A 23,245-nucleotide genomic window follows, 5' to 3' on the forward strand; every position below is an offset into this window, starting at 1 on the left:
CAGCTTCCAAGACACTATTCTCTCCTGGCTCTGCTGCCTGTTTTCTAATTCCATCTTGGGGTCTTTTGCTAAATCATCACTATACCTGCTAATTAGCCTCAAGATTCAGGGAAACCAGGACTGGTCTCTATTATTTTTCTCTCTATACACTTTTAGTGGTGATCTCACTAGCTCCTATCACCTCTAAGCAGGTATCTCCAAATTCTATACACTTAATCCTACTCTCTCTCCTAAACTATAGTTCTTTTTAAAAAATCGACTGTCTGTTGTGTTATCTCCACATGGCTATCCCATAGGCATCTCAAACTTAATATCTCTTAAAAGGATTTTTATCTTTTCCATGACACTTTCAACCCTTTCTCCAAACCTTCCTAATTCTCTATAGGGCAACAGAATCCCTCTTGTCCTCTAGGTTTACAACCTTAGTGACGTCACCTCCCAGATTTGATCAATTGCTGAGACTTACTAATTCTGCCTACATAATATCTTTTTTGCTGGACCCCTTTTCTTCCGTTAATATAGCTGCTACTATTATTTAAACCTGCCTCATCTCTTGCCTTTACTATTGAAACAGCCTCCCGCCTGGAGTCTCTCTTTCCTCTTCAATCTATCTTTCACAAAACCATCAACTTAGTTTGCTAAAAGTCTTGCCATGTCATTCTTCTACTCAAACTCTTTAGTATCTCCCTATTACCTTTAGAATAAATACAGGGGTGGCTAGGGGGCACAGTGAATAGAGAGCACTGGCCCTGGAGTGAGGAGGACCCGAGTTAAAATCTGACCTCAGACACTTAACACAAAAACTAGCCATGTGACTTTGGGCAAGTCACTTAACCCCAATTGCCCTCCAAAAGCAAAAAAAAAAAAGAATAAAATACAGATTCTTCAGCCTGACATTTAAAGTCCTCCACAATTTGGCTCCAACCTGCAATTTTCAGACAAATTTCATATTATTCCTCTTTGCATGCTCTATGTTCCAGCCAAATTGGCCTATTAGTTGTTTTATAAATTTGACATTCCATTTCCACACCTTTGCACAGACATGTCTAGAATGCCCTCCTTCCTCATTTCCACTTCTACAAATCCATACCTTTTTTCAAGGCTCAGTCCAGAAGCCCCCTCATAACTTTCCTGATTTCTCAGGTGTTAGTGGTCTCTCCCTTTTCATATCGCTTCTCCATGCTTACCCCCTCTAAGACTATAAGCCTCCCCAATAGCAGAATTATTTCATTTTTCCCCTTTGTATCCCAGTGGCCTAAATATAGTAGGTGCTTAATCAGCATTGGTAGAATTGAAATTCTACTGCCACGTCAAACTCAAGGATGAACAAAATTAAAGTCACCCACTACTTCCCAAACTGGCTGGTTCCCTTCCCTTCCTAATTCATTAATTTCTTTGAGAGATATTAACATTCTTCTATAATACATATATGGTGTCAATAGTAACTCTTTTCTGTAGTATTCAAATGATATATAAAGTAACGCTGACTTAGCTAGAATAGTCATTCACTTAATTTAAACCTTATATTTTCTCCTTCTGGATAAATCAAATTTTACTGCCAGTAAAGATAAGACATGTTGATTCTATGAGTTTTACCAATACCCGTTAATAGAAAAGTTTTCCCAATCAGAGTTTTTTAATTCAGTCTCATTTAGTAGGATTATTATCTAAAGAGAAAAATTCCTTTTAAAAATCTGTCTCCCAAACAGAAAAGCTTGCTTTCTACTTATAAATGTATTTCTTTTAATAATGAGAGATCTACTATCCCCAACTTATTTTAATTAAAAAAAGGAAATTAATGAAGTGATCTATCTATTGAAATACAGGTGGATAAGATGTCTTTTCCAAAGAATTTCATGGTGAGGCTTTCATTCTTACCATGATGAAACTTAATTTAGACTAACTGGGGGAAGGGAAAACTAAATTCATAAACTGTCTGAATTATGAATTACTTTTCAAAGACAAATGTGGTTTTATTATTTTTCAAGTAGATACATTTCCACACAGCAGGCACTTAATAAATGTTTACTGACTGACATAAAACAACTTAAACTTAGCTAACCAAGTTCATACATTCACAAGACCAAAGAATTCTTAGAGGACCTTTTTTAAAATAAGGTTATTTGGTAATTGACATAATACTGGGGTCTGGAACTGTGATTTCATAGGGAAAATAACCACTTCACCAATACAGATGGGCAACGTTTCTATAATTTACCACCTCAAAGAGTTGTCTGGGGCACTGAAGTTAAGTGACAAGTCACACAACCAGTATTTATCCCAGGTCTTTCTGATCTGGCCATGGTTTTTCTCCAGGTATTTTAGATATGCACCCTACAGTCTGTCTTACATTGTTAATTTTCACCTCTAAAAGAGGCCTTACCAAGCAGATGTAATAAACTATAACCTAGCCTCACAATTACAGGCTTTAATTGTAATAGGAAATGAAAACCACAAACTCCCCATCCCACTTGCAATAATACAGTATTTTGATGGTCCAATTCATCTTCCCAAGCATGAAAGAACCTGCCACTGGAGGTCCTGAGAGGAAGAGAAGGCTTGTTTGTCCTTACTATGTTAAAACCCCACATCCTTTCTAGAAGGGTTGATAAAAATCAGCGTCTAATCCCACAGTACACCTTGCAAAGCAGACTCATATGAAATGACCCAGGAGACAGGCACGAAAGGAGAGAAAAACAGGAATTCATCATAAAGCAATGGTTCTCATTTCTTACTTCTAGTCATCCATTTGGTAGGAAAAGAATTTCTGATGATACCCTTGAGTTTCCTGACACATCAGTTCAACAGAAGTGAGGAAGTGGCATTTAGTTAATTGAAAAAAATTAAGAAAATGTTTTTAAAGATTAAAAAAATAGAGAGAGTAGGAAGTACTTGTTCAAGTAGGTGTCTGAATCTGAGATAGACATTAAAGAAAAATGCTACCCTATCCAGGGAATAAATTTATTTCTCAGCCTTTTCAGTACTGCCCTCCCTGGAACGACAATGACTCAAGAACAGTTAGAACCACCTTTTGAGAAGGTCTGCAGCTTTCTAGCTCTCAGTAAGAAGAAAGGAAACAGGGCTACAAGGTGACAGACTGCCTAATTTGAGTTTTACCCAATCTGTGACTTTAGGTAAGCTTCTATGGGAATCGTTTACCCATCTATAAAATAGGCACAACTAACTGTTCAGAGCAACACCACCATAACAACTGGGTGAAGCAACAGGGATGAAGGGACCTCAGAAACAAAACGTTTCAGTATTAATAGTCGTCCTACTTGGTATTCCCACGTGGATTTCCTCTGGGTGCAAGCCGAGAGGATGATTCTTGTCTCTCCAATCTCAACAGAAGTTGAGGAAGATTCAACAACTCTCAGGAGAATATTTCTGTCCACTTCTAGTGGCTGTTTATATAGGCGGGGTGGGCATCCCTGCTTTGTGATCATCACAGAGATTCATAACGTGGTCGGGGGTTAAGTGCACGATGCTTCCCAAAAGGAGTGTGTATACAGATTGAAACAAGTATGCATGTCAACACCATCTCTTCTACTCTCAGGCCAGGATAAGTCAGGATGAGTGATTCATACTATCCTACTGTTAACACACAGCCTCAAAGCAGCTCAGAGTCTTCTCCTACCCTTGGCATCGAGGGAACCATTCCCCACTGTTACCTTGTAGAAGTAATCAGTGGCTTCGGTCAGTTCTGAAAAGTTGGTCTCAGAAAGTCCAGCTTGGCCTAAGACTTTAATCTTCTCTTGAATCAGAGGCCTGCAGGGGAAATATGAAAGGCAATGAGTGATCACTGAAAAGAACTATTGGCCATTTGAAAGTGGAGCTGCCAATCTCACTCCCCAAGGTGGTTACTATATACTTAATTTGTTTTGCAATTGTTGAGGCAGAAAGGTGACCTTGAACATAGCTGCCACTCTCAATATGAGTACTAATCCTCTGTGTATATTTCTCATGAAATAATTAGAGTGAAGTTCTTTCCAATTGGGATGCCTAAGAAATACTGTCACAATACAGGAAAGGACAAAAAAAAATAGAGGGCAGATTTTTTTTTCTTGATAGAGCTGAGCCTTTAAAGTCCCTGGTTCTTATTCTTTATCAGTTTGTATTTTCAGACCTGTTATGCCCTGAAATATCCTGCCTCAATGCCCAGCAACTACGGATAGAAGCACTATTGAGAGTTCTCAGATTTCTAGGTGTGTGGTATAAAACCCCTCAATCAATGGAAGGCAACCCTTTGGCCAAAAGCAAATTGGCTAATTGAAGCATAGCTATCCTTATTACTCAGGAAAGGGAATTCTACAGATTACACAATATTGGGATTGAAGAAATGAGGAATATGTGTGGGTGGGATAGCAGGCTAACTCTATAAAGAGGGGTTCTTAACCTTTAATTGTGTCATGGCCCTTGAAGCAACCTGGTGAAGCCTATGGACTCTTTTTCAAAATAATTTTTAAATGCATACTACATAATATATAGACTTATAGAGGAAACCAATTATATTGAAACAGTTATCAAAATACATTTGAACAAACAAACCCAAGTTCATGAACCCCATCTTAAGAAGTTCTGCTCTAAAGCTAAGGTGATAGTGGGTGGTTTTTGGAGCCATAATATCCTACAAGGGTCACAAAAGGGAGGGAACGTACCTATTACTAATAGGTAAGAAGAACAGGGCCAACTAGTGGTTCAGTAGTAAAGGGAGTAGTAAAGTCAGATTACATATACTAATAAGATAAAGAAACCAAGGGTATCTAGCCTTGAAGAATGGACAGAGGGTGGGAACCATTTTCACAAAACTTAGTAATAGTAAAAATATTAGGGGGAGATAGTTTGTGAACCTTTGGTTAAGCAACAGACCAACTGAGAAATTCTAAAGTTTTATTCTTTGCTTGGCTACCCTGTGTGTCTCCCAAACCCCTCCAAATGTCTGATGTCTATGGAAGAACAGATACAAGAAACGTACAGGATGAGAAGGCTAAGGTAGATCTATGACTTAAACTCATAAAACTTTCCACTTGGAAGGGACCTCACTGACCATCAAGGTCAACACATAAACAAAAGGAATCTTTACTATTACATGCCGAGATTAATGAGATCCATGGCCTATTGAGGGCAGGTCACTTCTTCATGGACAACAATGCTAACTAATCATCCTTATTAACACTCTGAGAAGTCATCCGGTATCATTTGCTACTGAATACATTCTGATTTGGATACTTATGCTCAGGATTTTAAATTCTAAAACAAATTACAGCTAAAATCCTATGTCTATTTTTGTTGGATTGGATCCCTTTGGATTGTTAAAGGGGTTGAGTGTAGGGACCACATTTTTTTCATGCTCCATTGTGTTTAGGATAAGGGCCTTAATTCTTAATCCTAAAAGCTAGTGAAAAAGGGTGAGAATGGTTCCAAAGCTGAAGAGAGACAGCATTGATAAGTGGACATTTTATAATGTCTCAGAGCCCTCCACCAAAGGAGAAAGCTCTTGGGGAATCAACAAGGAATTCCATCAGTGTTGGCCCCTGAGCCAAACCAGACCTGCTGGTCAATCCATACCATAGGTAATCATCCGCTGTGCCTCTTGCTACCAGGTAGTGAATGCTCACGGAGCTGGTCTGCCCAATGCGATGTACTCGGTCTTCAGCTTGAATCAATATCTATGTTTCCCAAAGAATAAAAGGGCCCAAATCAATTGTAGCATGATTAATTTTTTTTTAAATCACTTCTCCCCACTCCCATCTTTTCAAAGTTTTTACTGATACATAATAAAGCATAGTTTTCTTGGCCACCATGCTGCATCAGTATAGTCATTTACATGAAAGTGCTTTGGAATCATGGGCTATATGGCTCAATCCTCACCAGTCTTTTAGGTCAACAGGACAGGTATAATCGTGTCTGTTTTACAGATAAAGATCCTGGGGCTCAGATGGCAGTGTAGAAGCAGGAAAATTCATGTATTCCCCCCATAACCACCTCAAATGCCTATAAAATATGACTCTAAACAAACTTTAGAGCTACAGAACCCACAAAATCATAAAGAGAAACAAATCTCCCATTGAAGGCAGGCCGGCAGGCCTGCAGGAGAGGTCCATCGCAGTGCGCTGGGAGCCAACCCCAGCCCCACATGAGCCCACAGTTTTAGCCCCAGTGCAGACCCGGCTGGAGGGACTTTAGGAAAGTGATCACCAGCAGCTGTGGTGGTTTCCAGAAATATCAACCCATAAAGGCCAAAGACAAAGTAAAAAGTCAGTGTAAAACTCTGTTGGAACTGAGGGGAACTAGAAGCACTGTCTGGCCCCTGCTTCCGGAGCTAGAAGCAGAGGAGGTGCTGTGGCTGAACAGCTGCCTCCATGTGGCTGCTTCAAAGCTCCTGGCCTGCAGATCATAGAGGGACCAAGTGACCATTCAGAGGGTAATCGCTCTTGCTTTAACCTGCCCGGATCTGGGTTGTGGTCATGGATTGTGGTCCTGAGGTATATGAACAGTGAGCCAGCTTTTGGGGGCTGTAGAGACAGTGCCCCCCTAATAGGTACAGCAGCTGCAAAAACCCCAGTGATCTGGCACAAAACTCTCTCTTCTGGAAGCATTGTTCTATCATGGCAAAGAGCTCAAAAGTCAAGTAATTGGCTGCCAATTTGAGCAAGCAATGGAAGCACAAACAGATAATAGAATCTTTTTTTGAGAACAAAAAGGATCAAGGCATGGAGTGGAAGGAAAACATCTAAGTCAGAACTTCTGCACCAAAAGCTTCCAAGAAAAATATGAACTGGTTACAAGCCATGAAGGAGCTGAAGAAGGATTTTGAAAATCAAGTAAGAGAAGTGGAGGAAAAATTGGGAAGAGAAATGAGAATGATGCAAGAAAATCATGAAAAGAGAGTCAACAACCTGACTGAAGAAAATAACACCTTAAAAATAGATTAACTCAAATGGCAAGAGAGGCTCAAAAAGCCAAGGAGGAGAAGAATGCCTTAAAAAGCCGAATTTGCCAGATGGAGAAAGAATCTCAAAAGCTTACTAAAGAGAATAATTCCTTCAGAATTAGATTAGAGCAAAAGGAAGCTAGTGACTTTATGAGAAATCAAGATACTATTAAACAGATCCAAACAAATGAAAAAATAGAAGGCAATGTGAAATATCTCATTGGAAAAACCACTTACCTGGAAAATAGATCCAGGAGAGATAATTTAAAAATTATTGGACTACCTGAAAGCCATGACCAAAAAAAGGGGCTAGAAATCCTTCAAGAAATTCTCCAGGAAAATTGCCTTGATATTTTAGAACCAGAGGGCAAAATAGAAATCGAAAGAATTCACTGATCACCTCTTGAAAAAGATCCCAAAAAGAAAACTCCTAGGAATATTATAGCCAGGTTATGAAATTCCCAGATCAAGGAGAAAATATTACAAGCAGCCAGGAAGAAACAATTTCAATACGTGGAAACACAATCAGGATAACACAGGATCTAGCAGTTTCTACATTAAAAGATCGAAGGGCTTGGAATATGATATTCTAGAGATCAAAGAAGCTGGGATTAAAACCAAAAATCACCTACCCAGCAAAACTGAGTATAATGTTGCAGGGAAAAATATGGTCATTCAATGAAGTAGAGGACTTTCAAGCATTCTTGATGAAAAAAACCAGAGTTGAATAGAAAATCTGACATTCAAATACAAGAAGCAAGAGAAGCATGAGAAGGTAAACAGGGAAAAGAAATCATAAGGAACTTATCAAAGTTGAACTATTTACATGCCTACATGGAAAAACTATAATTGTAATATATGAAACTTTTCTCAGTATGAGGATAGTTGAAGGGAATATAAATGCATATATGTATATATACATATATATGTCTATATAGGAGGGGATATGTATGCATGAATACATATATGAATATATATATGTATACAGGTATACATAGACAGGGCACATTTTAACAGGAAGGGATGATATTTAAAAGGTGAAATTGAGAGGTGAGAGAGGAATATAAAGAGAGGAAATGGGGAGAGACAGAATGGGGTAAATTACCTCATATAGAAGAGGCAAGGGAAAACTGTTACAATGGAGGGGAAGAACAGGAAGGCAAAAGGGAATGAATCAACCTTACTCTCACTGAATTTGGCTTAGGGAGGGAATGACATACACACAAAATTGGGTATCTTGCCCTATAGGAGAGTAGTGGGGAAGGGGATGAGAGGGGGGATGATGGAAGGGAGGGCAGGTTCAGGGGGAAGATAGTTAGAAGTACACACTTTTGAAAAGGGACAGGGTCAAAGTAGGGAATAGAACAAGTGGGGAATGGGATATGATGGAGGGAAATATAGTCAGTCTTTTACAATATATCTATTATGTTAATGTTTTGTGTAACTAGACATATACAACCTATATTGAATTGCCTATCTTCCCAGGAAGGGTGAGTGACGAGGGAGGAAGGCAAAGAATCTGGAATTCAAAGCTTTAAAATCAAATGTTTTTTAAATAAATTATCATTATTATTTTTTACATGCAACTGGGAAATAAGATATATAGGCCCTGGGGTATGGAGATCCATCTTGCCCTACCAAAAAGTCAGAGTGGGGATAGAAGAGGATATAGGAGAGAGAAGACTGGGGTAGGGGGAATACAGTGGGATTGCTGTTTTTGGGTGGTGGGTAGGGAAAAGATGGGGAGAAAATTTATAACTCAAAATCTTGTGGAAATGAACGATGTAAACTAAAAATAAACATAAAATTTAATAAAAAAAAAAATAAAGCTCCTAAGGCTCAGAAAAGTTAAATGATTTGCCTAAGGTCTATAACTTAGGTTTTCTGACTTCTCTTTCAGGGTTCTTTCCACTATACTGCCCTGGATCACCTGTTATTTAATAGATTTAATTGCTGCAGTCAAGAAATGTGAGTGGGGAAAAAAGTAACTCCACTTCCCTCTAGCTTCTCTGTGATACACATGGCAGTAGAAGCTTTGTCTCTGGGGAGTAATGGCTAAATACATGTCTAGGTAGAGAATCTAATGACCTTTTGGGAAGACTAGTTTGCCTGTAGAGTTCCCAGTTTTTTGCTGTTTTTTTTAAACTAATAACCCAGAATTTGATGGTGTTCTCTCATGAGCATATGACCTAGAAAGTCACTTGTCGCTGGCTTGTAAATGTCAATCTTAATTAAATCATTACAATTGTGTTTCATAAATGCCACATGGGAATTCAGGGAGAAATGTGACTACTTTCTCCGAAGTTCAGGGGCAAATTTAATGAGGCTGAAAAGATTCCTCATTGCAGAAGTGAGAGTTGGGATGAGGCCAACAGGAGTAATAATAGTGCTCAGGAGGATAAAAAAAAACCCAAAACAGTACAACCCTCCCCCCCTACATCCTTCATTGGCTGAAAGGATTCTAGCAAGCCACAGTGAGGTCCAAGAAAAAGCATAAGGCTGAGTCATAGTCCTTGCTTGGCCTCTCACTGACCAGCTGTACAGTCTTAGACAGCTAGCTGACCTTGGACAAATTTCCCTTGCTGGGCCTCAGTTTTTTGTAGGAATGTAAAATGTAAAATCCATAAGACCATGTACTTTATTACATCTATAAAATGAGAGCTGGACTCTGTGTTTTCTAAAGTTTCTTGTAGCTCTCTGAATGTCTATGACTCTAAATCTCTCAACTAGGCTGTGTGTTTTTGAGTTTTCCCCAATCTTTCAAGTGGGGATAATAATTCCTATTTTATCTGCTTCACTGGGCTGTTGTGAAGTTAAAAGGAGACAAGAGATACTAAAGTGTTTCGGGAGATTAAAACATATTCCAACATAAAACTATTATTATTCTGATATGGACAATTTATGGAGGAACATGAGCTATCAAGACCCCAAAAAAGATTGAAGAAAGTCTGCCTTTCCTTCTCAAAATGTCTTCTTCCTTTGCCCCTTCCACAATGTACAGGGAAGCCAACTCTTTGCTATGCCTTACCCCTGGGTTCCAGAAGAGCTCTGCAAACACCACCAAGTCCGCAGCAGAAAAGGTGAGCCCCATGTTGGCCGCTGTTATTGAGAGGATAGCCACGCTGAACTTTTCAGACAGCTGGAACTGCTGGCACAGGGTCTGGCGATCGGCTGAGGACGTGGCCCCGTCTATGCGGATGTAGCCAATGTGCTAGAGAGACAAGCAAACAGAGGGATCACTCACGGGCCTCTCCATCACCCTTCTCACAGCAATAGCATCTTCTGGAAGCTGCCTAAAAAAACGCAAAGACCCACATTTCAATTTCAAGGCAAATTCTCACTTGAAACCTGATGTGGTTTTAGGTGTGGTTAAGTTTTCCAGAAACTGTGTTTTTCCTCTCCTAGATTTGGGAGCGAGTGTCAAGGATATGCTCCTTCCTATGAACTGTAAGAGCAGATGCTTTTTAAAAAAAAGTTTCAAATCCCCTCCATCATATAAAGCACCATCAGCAAAGCTTTCCAAGGTCACATTACTGCAGATTTAAGGCTGGCAGAGATTTCCGGCAGCCATCTAGTCCAACCCTTTCATTTTTTTTTTTAAATGAGGAAACAGAGGCCCATGGAGGAAAGATGACTTGTCTATAGTCACACAGGTAATAAGTAACAGAGGTGGAATCTGAACCAAGGTCCTACAAACCAAAATCCAACGTTCTATGTTCAACAAAGGGATCCTCCTTAAACGTTCTCTCTTACCAGAGATACTAGAGCAGTGCGCCTTCAATTATTCTGGTCACTGAACACTTTTTGGACTCGAAATATATTGAGTACAATAAAATGTGGAGGGGGTGGTGGTGCAGAAAACCCTTGAGATAGACTGAGGTCTGGAAAAAAATTTTAAGCAAAAAAAGGAAGGAAATGAAGCCCTCTTATTCGCAAAGAAAAACTGTCACATATAAGTATTTTTGATATATTCATACTGTTAGGTCCTGATAAGTGTGAATAATGAATCCCCCAAAGTGGTCTTATTTCTTAAATTCTCAATGTGTGTCTCCACTGGGCCTGAACTAATGACCATATTTGCACAATGATAACTTCAAATAGTGCAGAACTGGATACATGAAACCACTTCAAGGAGATCCATTATTTGCATTAATTGGGAGCTTTGTTGTCACTAAGATTCAGTTGTTTCAGTAGTACCCGACTCTTTGTGACCCCATTTGGGGTTTTCTTGGCAATGATAATGAAGTGGTTTGTCATTTCCTTCTCCAGCTTATTTTTACTGATGAGGAAACTGAGGCAAACAGGGTTAAGTGACTTGCCCAGGGTCACATATCTAGTAAATGTCTGAGGCCACATTTGAACTCAGATGTTCCTGACTTTAGGCCTGGCATTCTATCCACTGGCCAAGGTGGGAGCTAGCTATAGTTTTAATATTTACAATTTTAGAAAGGGAAATATTAGTAGCATCAAACTTTTCTCACGAAACCCTATTTATATCATATGCAACACCGGAGTTTCACGAATACAATTTTGTACACATTGCTAAGTTCAAGTGTTTTCAACACAATCCATCAGAAGAGTTAAACATCTGAATACATATTCACACATTTTTAGGAAAGAGGTAGAGAAGGGAAATAGGGAGATGGGGGGGGGGGGGGGAGAGAGAGAAGTTGCTTCAATAATCAGGAAGAGTGCACCACCAAATACGCTCCTATCCTTGGTGAAGAGAAAGTGGCCTGCCCTTTAGGGAGTAAGAAGGTCTCATGGAGTTCTTTTATTTATTTCAGACAAGGAAAAACACATTAATTGGAAAGGAAAAAGAATCTGAAATCCAGTGAGACAAAGGAATCCTTCATGGGGAGGTCTGAAAGCCAAGCACTTTGGGTTTCCATGAAGTCATTTTACTTTTTTTAGGGGAAATGATGCCTCTAGAACTTACCAAAGATGCAAAGGGTAAAGAAGGGTGAAGATTTGGTTTAAATGGCATGTCCCTTTCATAAGGTTATAGCTCTAGAGCCAGAAGGGATATTCGGGGTCCTCCAGGCTAATTCTCTCAATTTACAGATGAGAGAATGAGGCACAGGAAGGGAAGGGATTTGGTGAAGGCAGTAGATGGTGGAGCTGGGATTCAAATTAGGATGCTATTAATTCCCAGGGCGGGGCTCTTCCCCAAACCAGGGCTGTCTCTCTTCATTTCATTTAGCAGAGATTAAAGCAATGGAACTTAAAGGTTCTAGAGGGCTGCCATTTTCTGCTCTCTACAAGAGCCTACCCCACTTCTACAGAGAAAAGTGCTTAATAAAAGAACTTTGATAAGAGAGAGAAGGAAGAAAAACAGGTAAGATAATGATTTAAAAACTTTTTTCTCCCTGTTGCAAGGTGAGGACACTTCTCTCCTTAATACTGTCTCTTGTCAATTTTGTAATAATTTACTCAGGAAGGAAAAGGAAAAAGGAAGTCCCTTGGGGGATCTTCTAAGACAGAGCTTCTTAGCCTGGGTCCATGTACTTTATTTTTTAAAAATTATTATTATAAGGTAATATATAATATTGTATTATAATATTATTCAAATATGTGATATAATAGGATGTAATATATTATTCTACTATATAATAAATATAATATAATTAATATTATAATGCATATTATGCTATTATAAAAAATTATATTGTTTTCCTTTGTAATCAATATAAATTAATAATAATAACTGGTTTTTTAATAATTATTATAAAATAATAGGATTATGACTATTATTTTATTTTATGCACTTAAAAACTTGATTCTGAGAAGGGGTCCATAGGTTTTACCAGACATGCTGTCAAAGGGATCTCTGACACAAAAAAGGTTAAGAAGCATGACTTTGGGGTTACCTCACTAAGGCCCACAGAGAAGTACCTCAAGGCTTTAAATGCTATGGTTAGCAAGAGACCTTGGGCAAAATTTGAGACTTGTCTATGGAAATCTTTATAAGAACACTTTTTATAAGGTCATTGCTGTTTCTCTAAAAATGCATAGGAGGGAAGTTCAGAGGGAAACACAGACAAGACAGATGGCTTTGAAAATAAATATACTGAATTTATTTTATAATTTTAAAAAAGCTGTATATAATAGAGATTCATGGTTTCCTGTATCTTTTCTGTTCTAATTTGCATATGGAAATAGTCTCTCCTCTTCCCCACTACCCCTCTTGGTGATCATTAAATACAGAACCAAAAAAAAAAAAACCCAACCAAACCAAAGCACTCTATTAGAACTATTATTCTATGGTTTCAGAGAAACTTGGGAAGATTTGTATGAACTGATGTAAAGTGAAGTCACCCAGGAAAACAATTTACACAATAACAATAATATCATAAAGACAAATGACTTTGAAAGGTTTTTCACTCTGATCAACCCAATAACCAACCACAACTCCAAAGGAGTCAGGATGAAGCATGCTACCCACCTTCTAACAAACTGGAGATGATGAGAGAGAGAGACACAGAGAGACACAGACAGAGACAGAGAGGGAAAGAGAGGGAGGAAGAGGGAGGGAGAGGGAGAGAGGGGAGAGAAAGAGAGAGAGAGAATGTGTATGATATGATTAATGGGGGATTTTGTTTGATTATACATTATTTGTAATGAGTTTTGTTTTTCTTGCTTTTTCAGTTGGGGTAGAAGGAGGTAGGAAGGGGAGACTTTGAATCTGAAAATGAAATTTTTTTTTTAAAAGAACAACTATTCCAGACCTCTGATTAGGTCTAGGGTCACCTGAGTAGCAGGAACTGTCAGATTTTACTGCTCGCTTACCTTTCTCTCCAGCTCGTTGCTGATGGCATCCAGGACCAGCTTGTGGTGTGCAAACACTAGGAACTTCTCTCTCCCACTTTGCAATAAATCCAGGATATATTCACTGCATTTTTACAACAATAACAACATAATCCTCATCATGAAAGTGTTCATTTGCTGAGGGCTGATCATTAATAGGGTACAAGGCTAAAGAATTAGGCTGTGGAACCTGTCTGGGGGCTCTCAGCTCTCCTGGTTACAACACCTTGGTTGTAACATCATGCCTAAGCTAGCACTTTCTCACTGAAAGCAGAAAAGGCACATCAGGTGGTTGCATTCCTTGAGCATCTGCACCAGCAATAGAAGCTGTCTGAAAGTTTTGCTCTCAGATACACAAAGTGGCAACAAAGAAGACACACAAAGAGTATCAAGATCCAGAAGGTTCCAAAGTCATCACCTAGTTAGTTATGGGAGAGCAAAGGTAAAACCATCAGTAGACAATCCTTCTTTCTATCCCTCTCCTTTCCATGCCCTTAGTTCCCTGCAATTAAATTGTAAGCTCTTTCAGAGCTGATTCTGTGTCCTATAAATGTCTGTCACCAGCACCTAACACTGTGCCCTGTACACAACAGGTGCTCAATGTTTGCCAGAGTACATAGAATTGGTTTCTTCTGTAATCAATATAAATGAATAATAATAATAACAAACCAAGAGTAAAATTCAGTTGTGTTTAGTTGGGCTAGCAGCCAATTCATTTGAGCATTAAGGAAGAGACCTGGAGCAAATCCCTCAACTTTGTAGCCCTGAGTTTTATCATCTATAAAACAAGGGAGGTAGATTACTTGTAAGTTCTTTTCCCAGCTCTAAATCCTATGACAGGGATAGAGGAGAAGACACAGGCTGTCAAGCTCCAAATCTAAAGGCTTTTTTCCTTTTTCTAACTATGTAAGAAAATGTGGGAGAGTTTTTTTAAAACGTCATAGAGCCCTGCGGATTCTAGGCTCACCCAAAAGTACTGGCATGAGCTTCTTTCCCTAGTTCATCTGCCTGTCTCCTTGATACTCTCAACTGTGGTAGACTCAGGTTCCCATGAAAAGAAAGGCAGAAAGGAGGAGAGCAGAAATAATGACCTTTCTTGAAGGTTCACTGCCCAGTTTCTATTAGGTGAAGGGTATTTAGGTCACACATATTTTCACAATTTCATTCCTAAGAATGGTAACTATCTTATACATGCCAAGTTATTTATGACTTGAGGCCAATGGCTGAATTAAAAACTTCTAAGGGAATGATGTGGCTCTAGGCCCAGGGCCTGGGGAGGAAGATACCAACACAACACCAGGGTTTGTAGGTCATTAGCTTAGGAAGGAGAGAGCACACATCCTTACCATCTGCTGCTCAGTAGCCTATGAGAAATGGGACGGTGGGGGCAACTCAAATCAGTTTCTGGTGGATAAATTCCCATGCTATAAAAACCACATCTGGAGTTCATTAGTATCCTAATGGTGTCATAAATGAAAAGGGCATTGTGCAAAGGGTGAAGGAGAAGCGGCTAAAACTCATAGGCCTCTTTACAGAGAGGTACAGGTACAAAGGACATGGGGAACTCTACACTCGCCACCCTGAGAAGACGGAGGGAGAGGTCTTTGGGGCCAAGAGGAATAGGTCTTAGGTAGTGAGAGGGGCTGCCACTGGGGGTTCCTCCATTTATCCACAGACATCAGGCCTTCCAGCTGTCACTCTGGCACTACTCACCCACATTAAACTCAAATTTCATCGTTTGGACCATTATGGCTCCAGAATTTTGTGGGACTTCAAAACAATAAAAAGCCAGCCAAACTGCATGTCGATAGAATGCTCCCAAGTTTCTATCACACTGAGAATGAAAGAATGTGGGTTTCCTCCTCTCTTAAAAGCAGAAAATGGGGGAGGATTCAGAACAGAATGCCAAAGACAGGAGAATAATTCCAAGATAAAATCCGTATCACTTGTGTTTCATGTGGATGGCTGATTTCAATTGCCTGTGAGTAAATGGTAATGTGCTCTTTAGGTCAATACTTCATCTGTCTCGGGTGCTTTTTTGAGTTTGATAAGGTTGTGTATCCCAGAGGAACAAAGCATCGATGAAGACAGTGTCCACCAGTCTTGCTCTTAACTCATAGAACCATCTTCCTTTGAATCTCAGGTCTAAACTGGGCAGGCGTGGAGAAAGGGGAAGGAAGGTTATGGGCAGGCAATAGAGAAAGACGGTACACAGACTGTCTTTTGCCTCTTTTTGCACCCCCAGAACTTAGCACAATGCCTGGTACATAGTAGATGATTAATAAACGTTCCTGCTTGCTTAATGGAAATGACAAAGGGGAGCTATGAACAAAAAAATATTAACAAGGAAAGATACACAACCAGGTATGGGAAACCACCCAGTTTCCAGGATGAGCACAGTCAGATGGTCCTTGGAAATGATGAAAGTTATAAGATAGCTTCCCCCACTGCTCTGCCCGTGCAGGGGGCCCATCCTGGCGATGGCACTCTACCATATCTTTGTCCCACTGACAGTGGCAGAATCCATCCCCACTCCCCATCTCTGTGTTAGAGCAAGACTTCCTGGAAGTAGGAGTTGGTAGCCACAGAAGTGCATCCCCAGACCAGCCAGAAACCAGTAGCAGGGCCGTAGCAGCTGGCAACATCCCAGGGTGTCTGGTAGAGGAGGGCACAGTCACCTAACACTTGTTTTCAAGATGGAATAGTCTTTAACGGGCAGGAACATGAACCAGACAACATGATCCTTTTTAAAAGGCACCCTAGCACTTACGTGGCAGGCTGGATTTTCGCTTCTGCTGTTCTGTTGAAGAAAAGGAGCAGGGCTTCCTTCTGCTGCCGCTTCTGTGGACAGAAAGATCTAGAGCTTAACATCTGCCGAGATTCCTGGTTCTGGAATAAGCTGACAAGCATGTCTGCTGTGTGTGCTGCCAATGACCAACTGAGGCTCAGAGAACAGCTGCCACCTTCCTGGGTACAGGCCCTCATCCCCTCGTTCCTGCATGACGGCAGTGGCCTGCTGGTTGGTCTTCCTGCCTCAAGGCTAGCCCCCGCCCAGCTGCCAAAATAATCTTAAGGTGCAGGGATGAGGAGGGGTGTGCTGAAAAAAAGGTGAATCTGCATTATTGACCTTTTTTTCTCCATCACTTTAAGTCTAGATAAATAAATAAAACAACAGCTCAAGCCCTGACTTCTAGCACTTGCCAGTGTCTGAGGTATAAATGCTCACTGGTCTGAGCTGATTCCAGCAAACCTGAGGATAACTCTCTTGATCTCCCTGCCTCCCTCCCTTCCATAGACTCCACTGGCTCCTATCACTTCCAGGACCAAACATAACGTCTTGTTTGGCATCACCCAGCCCCCTCCTTGTCTTTCTAACCTTCTTACAACTTACTCCCCATCTGAGATCCAGAGACACTGGCCTTCCCGCAGTGGCTCCGCACACACAATGCTCAGTCTCCCCGCTCCAGGTGTTTTCACTGGCTGTCCTCCAGGCCTAGCACTCTCTCCTCCCTCCTCTCTGACTGCTTCATTCAAGTCAGTCAATCTATAGGCCTTTATTCAACACCTGTTATGTACCAGGCATCGTGCTAAGGATACAAAGAGAGATACAAAGCAAATGCCAGGCCCTGCTCTCAAGGGGCTCAGGATATAGCATCTCTTCAGTCCTGGCTAAAATCTGACCTTCGGAGGGAAGCCTTTCCCAGTCCCCCTACATTCTCATGTGCTGATTATCTCACACACACACATACACACAATATATACATACATGTATACATGCACACATGTATATTTGCATGTGCACGTGTGTATATATCCACATATGCACATATATTTACACATACATATATTCGTGTGTGTGTGAATATATGTTATTCCTTGTTTGTACACAGTTGCTTGTATGCTGTGTCCCCCAGTCCTCGTGAGGGAGGGGCTGTCTTTGCTTGTTTGTTTTTTGCCTTCTTTTGCACCCCTAGCTCTTAGCATGGAGCTTGGAACAGAGCAGGTATTTCATAAATGTTCGTTGCCTTGACTTGAAGAGACCTAGGCTCTAGTGTTGGAGTTGACAATGACAAGGTGTGACCTTGGGCAAGTCACTGGAACTCTGGGCAGTAATTCTCTCCTCTGAAAAATGGGGATACCAATTATTCCACCTGGCTTGTGTGTAGGGCAGCTTGAACGATCATAACTGATGAAGAATGTGGAAGAGCTTTGAGAGGCAGGATGTGTGAGCTGTCATTGTTACTAAACACCTTCACTGTCTGCTATTCTCCAGTTCATCTTGTGCTCCAGGCAAATACATGTGTCATTCCTGCCCTTAAAGGTTTACTAAAGTATTTACCATGTGAGGAGAGAGAAAGGCTGTCGCCATGGAGTCTAGAAGAGGGCTCCACACAGTGGGATGAGTCTTATTCACCTATAATGTGTTTCCTCCTACACTGACTAAGCAGTCAATTTTCCAGTCATTTTAGACTAAAATTTCCACGATCACTTCTTTGGAGCTTGTCATGTTCCTGTCTATTCCACTCAGCAGAACAGAAGCTCCTTGAGGTCAAAGGAGGCCCGTGGCCTTTCTGCCGTGGTACCCTCAGGACCTAGCACAGTGCCCACATGCATTTTTCTTGGGCTGATTTCACAGGTTGGGCACAAATAGTCCATGCGAACATCTGAAGAACATATATCTCTAAATCTGTGTATCTCGTGTTTCTACAGTTTTAAAAATATCCACCGTCCAACTTGTGTCCATCTTTCTATTATTATTTTTTAGTTAATACCTTGTCTGCCTTAGTAGAGTGGTTTACACTTTTAGAAATACACATTATCTGCTACTGTGCATAAGAAATAAGGAGCAGAAAGACTTTATAATAACTTGGACAGACTTATATAAACTGATGCTGAGTGAGGAGAGCAGCGCCAGGAGAACATTGTACACAATTACACACACACTGTATGTGTGATGACCAACTTTGATAGACTAGGCTCCTCACAGCAATATAAGGTTAGAAGACAACTCCAAAAGACTCATGATGGGAAAGGATATTCACATCCAGAGAAAGAACGAGAGTCTGCAGACTGAAGCAAACTATTTCTCTCTCTCATTTGTGGGGGTTTTTTTTTTGGTTTTATCTCTTCTTTCTCCTTGTTCAGATCGTAGGTTATAATCCTTTACAACATGACTAATGTTCAACATGAAGGTATTTGTAGAACCCATATTTGATTACATGCTGCTATGGTGGGGAGAGGGAAGGAGAGGGAGAGGGAGAAAATTTGAAACTGGAGAAATTGTGGAACTGAATGTTGTAAACTAAAAGTAAATAAATAAATTTAAAAGAAATACACATTATCTCATCTGGTCCTCCCAATAATTCTGTGAAGAGGATACAGCATGTATTCTTCCCATTTTACAGATGGAGAAATTGGGTCTCAGGAAGATGAAGATACTTAAGTGGTGGACCTGGGACTTAAATCCACGTGTTCTGACTCCAAATCCACTGTTGCCTCCTCTACACTTAATGCTGCTCCCTTAGGAATTCCATAAGATTAATTCAAGGCATAGACTTTTTTTTAATGCCAGAAATAGGAACCTATTGCCAAGTGGATGAGGAGGATCCATTTTGCAGCCACTGGTCTTGCTGATCAAAAACTGGCTCTAGACAAAAGCTGATTATGTTCAGCTTTGCTCCGGCCTGTGAAGCCATACCTATTATTTCAGCGGACATATAAAAAAGCCTTTCATTATACATAATATTTTATAAATTGGCTGCTTCACCTTGGCTTCTGGGATTTGGAGCTTTTTAACGAATGTCTTCTTCCCAGATGGAGGAGCATGATACAACAAAGAAAGAATGGATTCTTGACAGGTTTGCCAGGCTCTGTTGGAACAAATGTGATGAGCAAAATTGCAGGGAGATTTTGGACTTCAAAAAGCTACAGTAAAATAGGAGATGGGGTAGGGTGGGAAATAATCTTCCAGTGGTTCATAAATGGCTCCCTGTTCAGCCAAAACCCATAGGTCCCTTCATTTTTAACCCTTCCAACCCAAGATCTCAAGGTCTTTCATTACCGCCACTAAAAAGCAACGTTTCAATTGTTCAAATCTTCTGGGGTCCAGTGTGGAGCACCCTAGAGAAGAATGACTTTGACTGACACAATCTCCATGCTATCTGGGGATCTGTAATCATTAAACCTTCATAAGACCCTCAGGAAGTGGGAAACATTACTTAATAAACCTTGGAATGACCAATGAATGATTAACACTTAATAAATGTTGGTTGATGGACTGTGGTTATCTACATGATAACACGAACCTTATTTCAAATGTTTATATTTGAATATATTGTCTCCTCCCCTCCCCAAATCTAAGTTCTTTAAGGACAGAGCCTGTCTCATTTTCTTATTGTGTCCCGAGTGCTAGGCACATTGAGGAAGCCAGAAGAGTTCAGCAGATACAGTACTTGGCCTGGAATTGGGAAGCTCTGAGTTCACATCTGGTCTCAAACACTTCTTGGCTGTGTGACTCTGGGCAAGTGCTTACTTAATCTGTCTGCCTCAGTTCCTTCATCTGTAAAATGGGGATAATAATAACATTTCTCTCCCAGGGTTGGGAAATGGGATAATAATCATAAAGCATTTAGCACAGTGACTAGCACACAGCAAATGGTTAATAAATGTTCTCTTCCTTCCTATTTAATAAATACTTGGTGGTGGCTTGATTCTTATTTATTTTTCGTATCTTTATATCTATAGCCGTGTTGCTGGAATTAGGCTACAAACTTCACAGGACAGGGTAGCAGTGAAGAGAGCACTGAATTTGGAGACTGAGGACCTGAATTCACACCCAAGATCTGCTCTTGCTCGCTGTGTGACTCTGGACAGGTCAGTGGACTCCTCTGGGTCTGTCTCCTCATCTGCTGAATGAGGGGCTTGGCCTGTATGACTTCTCATCACCCACAGAGTAGTTCCCTGGGTCAGCTTATGGAATTCTCTGCAGCACAAATTAAATCTGACTTGAAGAGTCACTGGTGTGCTTCCCATTTTCTTTCTAGCCTGTTCTGCCTGCCAGAGGACTAAAAGGAAGAATGACAAAAAGGAATTGGAGGTGTTCTATATCTGGCCCATTTGTCCTGTAATCAGCCAGAAGGTTGAGTCCTTCTAGGTCCAAGCTACACTGTACATTGTGTCAAGCACAGTTAAGCAAAGAATGAATGTTATTTTTGGTGAAACAGGGATGATGGTCAAGTCAAGACTCTTATTTTTACTAAGGCAACTCCTGTCATCTATCATGCCTGGGAAGTGGGGTGTTCTGCCTTCTCAAATACTGTGGTGAACAGACTGACCATACACAAGACTGACACATTCTTAAAGAATTAGGCTACAACCTGGTATCCCTTAACAGGAAAACTACACCGAAGACGACTTTACATTTCTTTGATAATTCATAATCATAAAACAGGATCCAACAGTGAATGCTTCAAGACTATCACTGAGGGTATTAGTCAACATTGGCCTGTAGGAACAAGGACTGGCTGGTTAACAGAATCTTGGACAAGCTAGCACATCTTATAGAAAGAGAGGAAGCTGGGAAACAAGACATGTTTTCTGATAATATACTGGAACTCAGATGGAAAGCTTTTTCAAACCATGTTCAGATACAATTCCTCTTAGAGGTCCTAGGAAAAGGGAAAAGAAAAAGAATGCCCCCTGAGCCATGGACTCACATTCTTCTTCTCTGTGGTCATTTCCTTTGCTGCAGCAGCCAGGACAGCCCTGGCCTTGGCATTCATCTGTCCTGGGGCAACCACCACCATCTTGCGCTGCTTGGCTGGGAGTTGGGAGAGAACATCGGATTTGAGCCGTCGAAGCATGATGGATTCTTCCAGGAGAAGCTTTAGTTCTCCAAGATTGGACGAGCCAGAATAATCCCACCCCCATGGCAACTGTGGAGAATCAAGGCAGAGAAACACCAGAGGTTAAAAGGAAAGAGGCCGAATGAACCAAATTCACTCTTTCTTCCTCTTCTTCCCACCTCCCCCTGACCCCCAAAAGAAAGAAAAACAAAACCCTTGTTACAATTACACACAATAACAAATTCCCACATTGGCTATATCCAAAAAGAAGCTTTGGTTCTCTAAGACTGGATGAGCCAGAATAATCCCATTCCCAGGCAGCCAATGTCTATCACTTCCCTCTCTGACTGGAGGTGGGCAACATATTTCATCTGTAATCATGGTTAGGCCAAACTATTCTTAAAGATCAGAAACACAACCCTAAAAACCAAGCAAAAGTTCTCAGGGAGTCCCTCAAGACACCTCTTTGGCACAATACCTTCTCCCTTCTGATGTCTAGAAACCCACACACAGTGCTGGCCGTGAAAGTAGCACTAGTCTGAGGACAGGAAGAGGTTATAATTTTTTAAAAAATGGGAGAGACGACCCAGAGTCCTCTTTTGATGCTTCAGTCTGGCTTCGAGGTGACACTAGGTTCTTGCAAGCATTTGGGGGATAACTCTAATTAAAGTCAGAACAATGGGAATTATGCACACATGCCTGCACACACACACACACACACACACACACACACACACACACACACACCTCATCTTATTCCTATATGACTTCAATTTCCTTTCCTAGGTCTCTATATTTTGAAAATTTTCCATTCCATATAGTTTAGAGAAAATGAATACTTGGTAGGATATCTATTTAAACTATTCTGAAGTTCTTATGGACTATGGGTACATCCAGGCAATTGTGGATAGGTTTCATCTGGGATTATGGTCTGGTTTCAGTAGAGTTCTTGTTGACTCCTCGAGAATACTTTGAGGCTATATTTGCAGCTTGGGGCTGATTTTGTCAGTTGTTAAATTCATAAAAAAAGAGTGAGTTTCTGAAGTATAATTCTAGCCACCAGGTTGTGTCTAGCTATCAGAGGCTAAATTTTTGCAGGTTGCAGTGATATAACATTATACAGTTTCTTTGCATAATCTGTAGTGATTTACTGTTTCTTGATCCTTGAAAATAATCTGTCTGTAATTTCTGAGAGCAATGACCCATTTCTGAACTGCCTTCACAAACGCCTTCATTTTTATAATCAAATCCAAATGATTCACTCAGTTGTTCAATATTTCTTTGATGATACACTACTGGTTGGGTTTAGGTGAATGACACCCATGGAAGGCCTTTTGATTAAATTCTTTAATTACTAATATTAGTATTATTGTTATTGCTTTTATTATTAACATTTGGTTTCATGATATACACACTTGCACATTGGTTCCCTTCCATGCCTGGCCCTTACCTCTTCCTGGATGAACCCTACCAGCAGGAGCCTGAGCTTTGCCTAGAAAATGAGAAATCTTGCATGGGTATGTAATAGCTATCTTCAGAATAGCTCAGAACTGGTCACAGGGAAGAAGAATGAGGCAGTTTCAGTGGCTGCAGAGGGCAAAACTAGCACTGATGGGTAGAAGTGATAGGGAGACAGGTTTCATCACTATGAAGAGCTTCC

At 40.5% G+C, this 23,245-nt stretch overlaps 2 protein-coding genes across 6 annotated transcripts in view; both read right to left on the bottom strand.

The window, feature by feature from the left end:
- Positions 1 to 23,245, bottom strand: part of RPL37A (ribosomal protein L37a) — a 362,834-nt gene that overhangs the window by 28,604 nt on the left and 310,985 nt on the right. The gene's annotated exons all lie outside the window — the stretch shown is intronic.
- Positions 1 to 23,245, bottom strand: part of SMARCAL1 (SNF2 related chromatin remodeling annealing helicase 1) — a 90,942-nt gene that overhangs the window by 4,762 nt on the left and 62,935 nt on the right. For all 4 annotated transcript variants that reach the window (XM_069075183.1, XM_069075184.1, XM_069075182.1 and 1 more), the window contains 6 exons: positions 21,457 to 21,675; positions 16,512 to 16,582; positions 13,724 to 13,826; positions 9,963 to 10,145; positions 5,569 to 5,669; positions 3,672 to 3,768 (listed from right to left, as the gene is read on the bottom strand). In XM_069075183.1, the coding sequence (XP_068931284.1) occupies positions 3,672 to 3,768; positions 5,569 to 5,669; positions 9,963 to 10,145; positions 13,724 to 13,826; positions 16,512 to 16,582; positions 21,457 to 21,675 (774 nt within the window). The remainder of the gene's footprint in view (positions 1 to 3,671; positions 3,769 to 5,568; positions 5,670 to 9,962; positions 10,146 to 13,723; positions 13,827 to 16,511; positions 16,583 to 21,456; positions 21,676 to 23,245) is intronic.

This window comes from Petaurus breviceps, unplaced genomic scaffold, assembly GCF_028583685.1.
Source record: "Petaurus breviceps papuanus isolate PSGF00001 unplaced genomic scaffold, PetGlider_PUasm1.0 90903, whole genome shotgun sequence".
Classification (NCBI taxonomy): Eukaryota; Metazoa; Chordata; class Mammalia; order Diprotodontia; family Petauridae; genus Petaurus; species Petaurus breviceps.